Source organism: Brachyistius frenatus, unplaced genomic scaffold (assembly GCF_029030835.1).
Source record: "Brachyistius frenatus isolate BFR_SWC_R1_liver_20210118 unplaced genomic scaffold, ASM2903083v1 Contig_203, whole genome shotgun sequence".
NCBI classification, from domain to species: domain Eukaryota; kingdom Metazoa; phylum Chordata; class Actinopteri; family Embiotocidae; genus Brachyistius; species Brachyistius frenatus.
This window is the reverse complement of record NW_027210802.1, coordinates 236,040-245,000: the sequence shown is the minus strand read 5'-3', so window position 1 is coordinate 245,000 and position 8,961 is coordinate 236,040. Positions and strand designations below refer to the sequence as shown.

At 35.2% G+C, this 8,961-nt stretch overlaps 3 protein-coding genes across 4 annotated transcripts in view; all 3 read left to right on the top strand.

Annotated features, from left to right (window-relative positions):
• LOC138632988 (transmembrane protein 272-like) overlaps window positions 1–948 on the top strand; it is a 2,271-nt gene extending 1,323 nt beyond the window's left edge. For both annotated transcript variants that reach the window (XM_069718940.1, XM_069718939.1), the window contains exons 4-5: window positions 69–272; window positions 376–948. In XM_069718940.1, the coding sequence (XP_069575041.1) occupies window positions 69–272; window positions 376–593 (422 nt within the window). In that variant the 3' untranslated portion in view covers window positions 594–948. The remainder of the gene's footprint in view (window positions 1–68; window positions 273–375) is intronic.
• A 348-nt stretch (window positions 949–1,296) lies between these two features.
• On the top strand, window positions 1,297–4,443 carry LOC138632989 (cytidine deaminase). Its single transcript, XM_069718941.1, has 5 exons — window positions 1,297–1,356; window positions 1,441–1,557; window positions 2,244–2,355; window positions 2,443–2,500; window positions 4,134–4,443. Exons 1-5 carry the CDS (start codon window positions 1,350–1,352, stop codon window positions 4,245–4,247), a joined length of 408 nt encoding a protein of 135 aa, XP_069575042.1. The 5' UTR covers window positions 1,297–1,349; the 3' UTR covers window positions 4,248–4,443.
• A 111-nt stretch (window positions 4,444–4,554) lies between these two features.
• Window positions 4,555–8,961, top strand: fis1 (fission, mitochondrial 1). The gene is made up of 5 exons (XM_069718970.1): window positions 4,555–4,629; window positions 4,878–5,010; window positions 7,260–7,336; window positions 7,947–8,052; window positions 8,168–8,961. Exons 1-5 carry the CDS (start codon window positions 4,585–4,587, stop codon window positions 8,269–8,271), a joined length of 465 nt encoding a protein of 154 aa, XP_069575071.1. The 5' UTR covers window positions 4,555–4,584; the 3' UTR covers window positions 8,272–8,961.

The following is an 8,961-nucleotide window of genomic DNA, read 5'->3' as shown; positions in this document are numbered from 1 at the left end:
AATACGAATTCATATCTTGTTCAATAAAGTTCTAAAAACATCTTTGTTGAGCCACCAAGTGTCTGCAGGTTTTGTGTATTTCCAGGACTGCCCTCAGCAGCCCAACATCCCCGTCTACCTGTTGGGGCTGGGTCTGATGCCCCTGATCGTGCTACCATTTGTGACTCTGCCCTGTGAGAGCGACCCAGCTCAGCGACGGCAGCTGGCCAGCGGCTTCGCAGGCTGCCTGCTGGGTTTAATCGGCCTGTTTCCCTTCATGTGGATTCTGGCAGGTAAAGGACAAAAAAAAAAAACACCAGAGAAGAGAAAGAAGTACATTTAATTTAGTACGTTTTGCACATCTATCTGTTTCTGTGCCCTCCCCTCGACCTCCAGGTGATGTGTGGGTCTTCTCGGTCTACCAGCCGAACTACGACCCCTCAGCTGCTGATGGTCTCTACTGCAACAAGACCTTGTACACGTTCGCCTTCTGGAACGCCGCGTACGACACGTTCGGGATCGGAGTCCTCCTGGCCGGACTCTGCAAAAGACTCCTGTGTTTTGTGACGATGCGTCCTGCGCGGACAAACACAGACTTTTATGGGCACGTCTGAGGATTCTTGATGATTTCTAATGCGTGAGGTTACGTTATGGCTTTATTTTACTGTAAGATTGTGTCTCTCTACCTGCTTCCTACCTCGCTGACTATGACATAAATCCTCTATTAAATGGTACATTTGTAGGCATTTTCCAACTTCAGATTAATACACAAATTGTGCAACATATGATAACATGAGTAAAATAGATGGGAAGGTTTTCACATGGAATCTACACCTGTGATATTCGCGTTTTTTCTTTCTATAAGTGAAACATATTTGATAAATTGGTTATTTAATGTAGCTTTAATGACTTTATCGCCTCGGGAACAAGTTGCGCAAATCTGTAAGACTTTATGTAGAATTTACGTTTGTTATTTTATCTATTATTTGTATTATCTGTTAATTTTGTGTAAAATTTAATTGAATATTTCCTATATTTAATTAAAGATGTTGATTAAAGTAAGAATATTTATTGGAACGTGTTGTTTACATTACAGTGCAGACGGTTTCTCAAAGTATGACACAAAATGTCGTCCCTTCAATTAGATTTATAAAGTTTAAATTGTTTATTTTAACCCGTGCAGTTGTTCTCATTCAATTTGATCTCGCGAGAAACCAGGACAACAGTCGACTCCCGTGTGGACGGGACTACGCCAGACTGTCCCATGATGCTGCGTCCAACCAGCCAATGACGTGGAGGTAAACAATGCACGTGGGTCACATGACGGTCCAGCTGGTGAACTGACCACATGCGGACAGTCTTCCTCTACAATGGCAGGCAAGTCCTCCTCTCCTCGTATAAATACACGTCATGGTGAATACGTGATTTTGATTTGCTCCTGGTCCTTTCTGTTGTGTGCAGACCAGGTGAAAGAGCTCGTGTCAAAGTGCCTGCAGGCTCGCGACATGGCGTACTGTCCGTACAGCCGGTTCCCCGTTGGTGCCGCCATATTAACAGCAGATGGCGCTATAATCACAGGTAAACCACCAACAGGTGACTTCTCTCTTCCTACTAGCAGAAAGAACCAGAACCAGAACCAATGCGCAGAAAAGTAACGAGTACTCAAGTACAAGTACTTAAATATAATTCCGAGGAACTTTCCTTTCACTCAACTTTATATTTCAGTTTAAGTTCAGAGAAAAATTTACATTTTACGACATGAACTTAAACAGAAACCTATTACTCACGCTGCAGGTTATATTTTCATTCAAAAATATAACACACTTTAAGAAGTTGTGTAATTTTTGCCATATTTTTTTTAATTACAATTTTTGGGTGTCTATTTGTGTCTTTACACACTTCACAGTTACTATATACTTTATATACGACCCAGAAATCATATCTTTTATTCGTTTTGCACATTTTTTATACAGTAGTTACTCATACTGTGGATCTGTTCTCATACTGCTGTTGTTAAAGCTATAAAGTTGATCTTATCTTATCTTACCTTAAGTTCCTTTACCTTGGCTTCACGACTAAAATCATGTCAATGCATAACTAATATAATTTTAATTAACTAATGTCTCAATAATGTGACACTCACAGGATCAATTCTAATGGGGGAATATAAAACACGAATAAAACCTAGTGTACAACTGTGCAAGCTTGATGCGACTCCTGTGAACTGAGTCCTGAGTCCGCTGTGTGTGTTTGTGTGTTTCCAGGCTGCAACGTGGAGAACGCCTCCTTCGGTCTGACGGTGTGTGCCGAGCGGACGGCCGTCCAGAGAGCCGTCGTGGAAGGACACCGGCGGTTCACCGCCATCGCTGTGACGTGGTAACGCGCTCAGTAACACGGTGACATGTTCAGAGTGTGGTGGAGTGGCGTGTCGCTGTGCGTTCATCCTCTCCTCTCCTCTTGCAGCGATACCAAAGACCAATTTGTCGGACCGTGCGGAGCGTGCCGGCAGGTTCTCCTGGAGGTGAGACGTCTTGTGTGACCAGCAGAAACATTCATTGTCGCGTGATTGGTTTATGATTCCCTGCAAAAATATTTTCAGTTCATCGTCTTAATTCTGCCAATAATTGAATTAAAATAAATAAAATAAAATATGCACGTGACATTATCATTTTTCAAATTCACATACTATGAATCAGATTGTTTAAAAATAATTTCTTACATTTTTTTGGATCTTGAAACAAGACAAAAAAAATATCAAGACAGTTTTCTAAATGTTACACAAAAAAAAAAAGATCTTTAAAACTGAATTACAGACAGAATTGGCTCAATAAAAAGGAAGATGTTTGCCATCATGACTCGTTGTCTTCCCTGCATGTTGACATCGTCTCATCCACTGCTCATCATCTCATCATCTCTTCATCTCATCATCTCTTCATCTCTTCATCTCATCATCTCTTCATCTCATCATCTCATCATCTCATCATCTCTTCATCTCATCATCTCTTCATCTCTTCCTCTCATCATCTCTTTATCTCATCATCTCATCATCTCTTCATCTCATCATCTCTTCATCTCTTCATCTCATCATCTCTTCATCTCTTCCTCTCATCATCTCTTTATCTCATCATCTCATCATCTCTTCATCTCATCATCTCTTCATCTCTTCCTCTCATCATCTCTTTATCTCATCATCTCATCATCTCTTCATCTCATCATCTCATCATCTCTTCATCTCATCATCTCTTCATCTCTTCCTCTCATCATCTCTTTATCTCATCATCTCATCATCTCTTCATCTCATCATCTCTTCATCTCTTCATCTCATCATCTCTTCATCTCTTCCTCTCATCATCTCTTTATCTCATCATCTCATCATCTCTTCATCTCATCATCTCTTCATCTCTTCCTCTCATCATCTCTTTATCTCATCATCTCATCATCTCTTCATCTCATCATCTCTTCATCTCTTCATCTCATCATCTCTTCATCTCTTCCTCTCATCATCTCTTTATCTCATCATCTCATCATCTCTTCATCTCATCATCTCTTCATCTCTTCCTCTCATCATCTCTTTATCTCATCATCTCATCATCTCTTCATCTCATCATCTCTTTATCTCATCATCTCATCATCTCTTCATCTCTTCATCTCTTCCTCTCATCATCTCTTCATCTCTTTATCTCATCATCTCTTCCTCTCATCATCTCTTCATCTCTTCATCTCATCATCTCATCATCTCTTCATCTCTTCCTCTCTTCATCTCATCATCTCTTCCTCTCATCATCTCTTCATCTCTTCATCTCATCATCTCTTCATCTCTTCCTCTCTTCATCTCATCATCTCTTCATCTCTTCCTCTCTTCATCTCATCATCTCTTCCTCTCATCATCTCTTCATCTCATCATCTCATCATCTCATCATCTCTTCATCTCTTCCTCTCTTCATCTCATCATCTCTTCATCTCTTCCTCTCATCATCTCATCATCTCTTCATCTCTTTATCTCATCATCTCTTCCTCTCATCATCTCTTCATCTCTTCCTCTCATCATCTCTTCCTCTCATCATCTCTTCATCTCTTCATCTCATCATCTCTTCATCTCTTCCTCTCATCATCTCTTCATCTCATCATCTCTTCATCTCTTCCTCTCTCCCCAGTTTGGACCAGACTGGATTGTTTACTTGACCAAGCCAGATGGATCTTACTCAGAAACCAGCCTCAGAGAGCTGCTGCCTTTAGCCTTTTCCCCGGCACACCTCGCAAAGAACTGATGAAGCCTCAGCGGCGAGCTTCCATTAATATTAGTTTCATTGATCTGACAGTAAGAAGGCAAAAAAACCTGTGAACTAAAACTGAATTTCTACAACTTTCCTCATCTTTTAACCTGTTTTTTTTTTTTTTTTTTTTTATGCAAATAAAACTTCATATTTGGTGTCGAATTTCCCAGAAATAAAAAGTTTTTCAACATGTGGTTAATGCTTCTTTTTATTATTATAATTATTGTTATGACGCAACAATGGTTTTACTAGAGAAATCCACGGGTGACGTCGCCAACTCTCGAGTCATGTGATTTAAAGAGGGCGTGGCTAGAGTTCAGTTTCCGGAAACATGGAGGCTGTATTGAGTGATGTGGTCGCTCCCGAGGACCTCTTGGTAAGTTTTCACCTCATTTAACCTCTTTTCCTCTCGTAAAACAAACATTATCACACGAGGGACTTTCACCGACTTCCCGTTTGCGTCCGTTAACCCGGTAAACGTTGACATAGTCGGTGAAATATGACGTGTCGACGCGGACTGAAGTCGCGTCACGTAGCCAGCTAATGCTAACTAAAGCTAACTGTTTACCATCAGGTCAACACACGTTCAGCCCTCTGACGCGCTCATTACTTTATTTATGGCAGAAATTTGAGAAGAAATACAACAATGAGTTGGTGAAGGGAGCCGTTTCCAAGGAAACCAAGTTTGAATATGCCTGGTGTTTGATCAGGAGCAAATACTCGGAGGACATCAAGAAGGGAATCGCTCTCCTGGAGGGTGAGTTATTATTAATGTTATTATATTATTATTATTATTATTATTATATCATGTATAATACTTCACATGTCATGTTATTATATTATTATATCATGTATAATACTTCATATGTCATGTTATTATATTATTATATCATGTATAATACTTCATGTCATGTCATGTTATTATATTATTATTATATTATTATTATTATATCATGTATAATACTATATGTCATGTTATTATATTATTATTATTATTATTATATTATGTATAATACTTCATATGTCATGTTATTATATTATTATTATTATATTATGTATAATACTTCATATGTCATGTTATTATATTATTATTATATCATGTATAATACGTCATATGTCATGTTATTATATTATTATTATTATATCATGTATAATACTTCACATGTCATGTTATTATATTATTATTATTATATCATGTATAATACTTCACATGTCATGTTATTATATTATTATTATTATTATTATATTATGTATAATACTTCATATGTCATGTTATTATATTATTATTATTATATTATGTATAATACTTCATATGTCATGTTATTATATTATTATTATATCATGTATAATACGTCATATGTCATGTTATTATATTATTATTATTATATCATGTATAATACTTCATATGTCATGTTATTATATTATTATTATTATTATATCATGTATAATACTTCACATGTCATGTTATTATATTATTATTATATCATGTATAATACTTCACATGTCATGTTATTATATTATTATTATATCATGTATAATACTTCATATGTCATGTTATTATATTATTATTATTATTATATCATGTATAATACTTCACATGTCATGTTATTATATTATTATTATTATTATATCATGTATAATGCTTCATATGTCATGTTATTATTATATTATTATTATATCATGTATAATACTTCACATGTGATGTTATTATATTATTATTATTATTATATCATGTATAATACTTCACATGTCATGTTATTATATTATTATTATTATTATTATTATTATATCATGTATAGTACTTCATATGTCATGTTATTATATTATTATTATTATTATATCATGTATAGTACTTCATATGTCATGTTATTATATTATTATTATATCATGTATAGTACTTCATATGTCATGTTATTATATTATTATTATTATTATATATCATGTATAATACTTCACATGTCATGTTATTATATTATTATATAATGTATAGTACTTCATATGTCATGTTATTATATTATATCATGTATAATACTTCATATGTCATGTTATTATATTATAATAATTATTATTATATCATGTATAATACTTCATATGTCATGTTATTATATTATTATTATATCATGTATAATACTTCATATGTCATGTTATTATATTATAATAATTATTATTATATCATGTATAATACTTCATATGTCATGTTATTATATTATTATTATATCATGTATAATACTTCATATGTCATGTTATTATAGTACTGATACTATAATACTTCATAATGTTATTATAGTACTGATACTATAATACTCCATATGTAATATTATAATACTGATACTATAATACTTCATAATGTTATTATAGTACTGATACTATAATACTTCATATGTAATATTATAATACTGATACTATAATACTTTATATATAATATTATAGTACTGATACTATAATACTCCATATGTAATATTATAATACTGATAATATAATACTTCATAATGTTATTATAGTACTGATACTATAATACTTCATATGTAATATTATAATACTGAAACTATACTCCATAATGTTATTATAATACTGAAACTATAATACTTCATGTATAATTAGAGCAGAACAGATTTATTAGTTTTTTTGAGGCTGATATTCATGTTTAAAAACCTGTTAAACAGTTTTCATGAGTATCATCATAAAATTAGTTTTTTAAAGAATTTTGATGTATTTTACCGCTAAAATATAAACGTGACGGGGGACAAACTGAAAGTGAAATTGCATCTATGTAAAATCTCTCAACATATCAGCCATCATATACAGTATAAGTATTATAGCTATAATACATTATAAAGTTATACATATATCTTTACAGATGTTTTGGGGAGTTTAAAAGGTTTTACTGAGCGAGTTAGACGAGTGTCGTGGCAGCTCTGTTTGCATCAGGAGGGTCCATGTACCGTATTTTTCCAGCTTTCATCAATATATATATATATATATATATATATTTTTTTTTTCTTGCAGAACTTGTTCAGAAATCATCAAAGGACGACTCCCGGGACTTTTTGTTCTACCTGGCGGTGGCCAACTACAGACTGAAGGTGAGTCTGTCTCTCAGTCTTTCAGGAAAATGCCCACTTCTATCGAACAGAAACTCTATTTGTGTGTCAGACAGCTTTTACTTTTTGCCTGGACTCCTCGCTCCTCCTGACGCAATGTCGCACACGGGGCTCTCTGATTGGTCCAATTCTGCTGATGCATCGCCACAGACGTTGCTAGAAAAAGGCCTGGTCAGCAGAGTTACTCATTTGTGTCTGAAACCGGCATTCTTGTACAATAGCGTGGTTCTCCTCTCTGCCCCGGTTGACCTTGAGAGCTAGTGAATCGGACCTTTAAGGTTCTGTAGGTCAAAATGATCTCCGACGCTTCTCTGCAGCTCGTAGGATTTAATGAATATTTTAAATTCAGTATTGATGACAGGAACACTACGGTTTCCTTCAACACAGTGTTAATGACAAATATGATTTATTTTTTTAGGTTTTACATGAATAAATATGAAATAAAATGTGTCTGTTTTTCTAGTTATCATTTTTATATGGAGTCGTACATATTCCTGTAAATTACTTCCCTTTAAAAGAACAATGTGTTTTTGTTTTCAGTAACCCTTCAGATTATTTTAGATTTCCCTCTTTTTTTTTTTTTTTTTTGCAGGAGTATGAAAAAGCTCTGAAGTACATCCGAACTCTTCTGAAGAACGAGCCGGGGAACAAACAGGCTCTGGAGCTGGAGAAGCTCATCGTCAAGGCTTTAAAGAAAGGTGAGAAATAATAACCCCGTCACATTCTGGATGAGTACCATTTGTAATCCATTAAAAAGTCAGTTTATGTGATTTTTAAACGGACGTCCTGAAACCCTCACCTGTTGTTATGCAGACGGCTTGGTTGGCATGGCGATCGTCGGGGGGATCAGCCTCGGCGTAGCCGGGTTAGCCGGCCTCATCGGCCTGGCCGTGTCAAAGGGAGCTGCCAAATCCTAACTCGGCTGTGAGACGGCGAGTCTTCATGTTGCTGAACTGACACACTGACCTGCTTTAAAAAAATACAGAATGAAAACGTTTGCAGGAACGCTTGAAGGATGTATAATTGTGGTTTGAAGCTGAATATGGTCTGCGACGCATTCAAAGATTTTAATAATGCCAGTAAATGACTTGTTTTCATACTTTAACAGGGTTGAAAATCATCTAACGTTGCTCTATTTACACTCTATAGCATGACACCTTCTCATTCCAGACATTATAAAAGAGTCAGGGTGCAGTTTTTTGTCACGTAATTTCTGAATATGCTGATGTTACTGAGCTGAATTTACATTTTGGAAAAACATATTCTTTCTGAAAGTGCCGTTGTGGTTCTGTAAGCAGTTGTTTCATCATTCTTGGATTGTTCCAGAAAGTGCTGATGGTGCAGTTTAAAGTCTGGCTTGTAATGTAAAGGAGGGCCGGAGTCATTCGCTGGTGATGTCGTGGCTGTTGGAAACGAGCAGATGTTTACGCTGGTTTTGGACATGCAGTTTGTTCTGAATACGACTTTTAAGGAATGTGTTGCACTCATTTGACATTAATCCATTTTTTTGTTGTCTAAAAATGATTTGAATGAATTTCCTAACTTCTTACCTGTGCTGTATTTGTGTTTTCCATCTCGTTCAATAAAACAATTTTGAAGTAATAGAA

Bases quoted from the DNA above. Each gene is read 5' to 3' on its own strand.
- LOC138632989 (XM_069718941.1), top strand. The intron at 1,558-2,243 runs GTAAACCACCAA...GTGTGTTTCCAG, and splicing joins AGATGGCGCTATAATCACAG to GCTGCAACGTGGAGAACGCC. The intron at 2,501-4,133 runs GTGAGACGTCTT...CTCTCTCCCCAG, and splicing joins GCCGGCAGGTTCTCCTGGAG to TTTGGACCAGACTGGATTGT.
- fis1 (XM_069718970.1), top strand. From the start codon at position 4,585: ATGGAGGCTGTATTGAGTGATGTGGTCGCTCCCGAGGACCTCTTG. The intron at 4,630-4,877 runs GTAAGTTTTCAC...TATTTATGGCAG, and splicing joins TCGCTCCCGAGGACCTCTTG to AAATTTGAGAAGAAATACAA. The intron at 8,053-8,167 runs GTGAGAAATAAT...GTTGTTATGCAG, and splicing joins CGTCAAGGCTTTAAAGAAAG to ACGGCTTGGTTGGCATGGCG.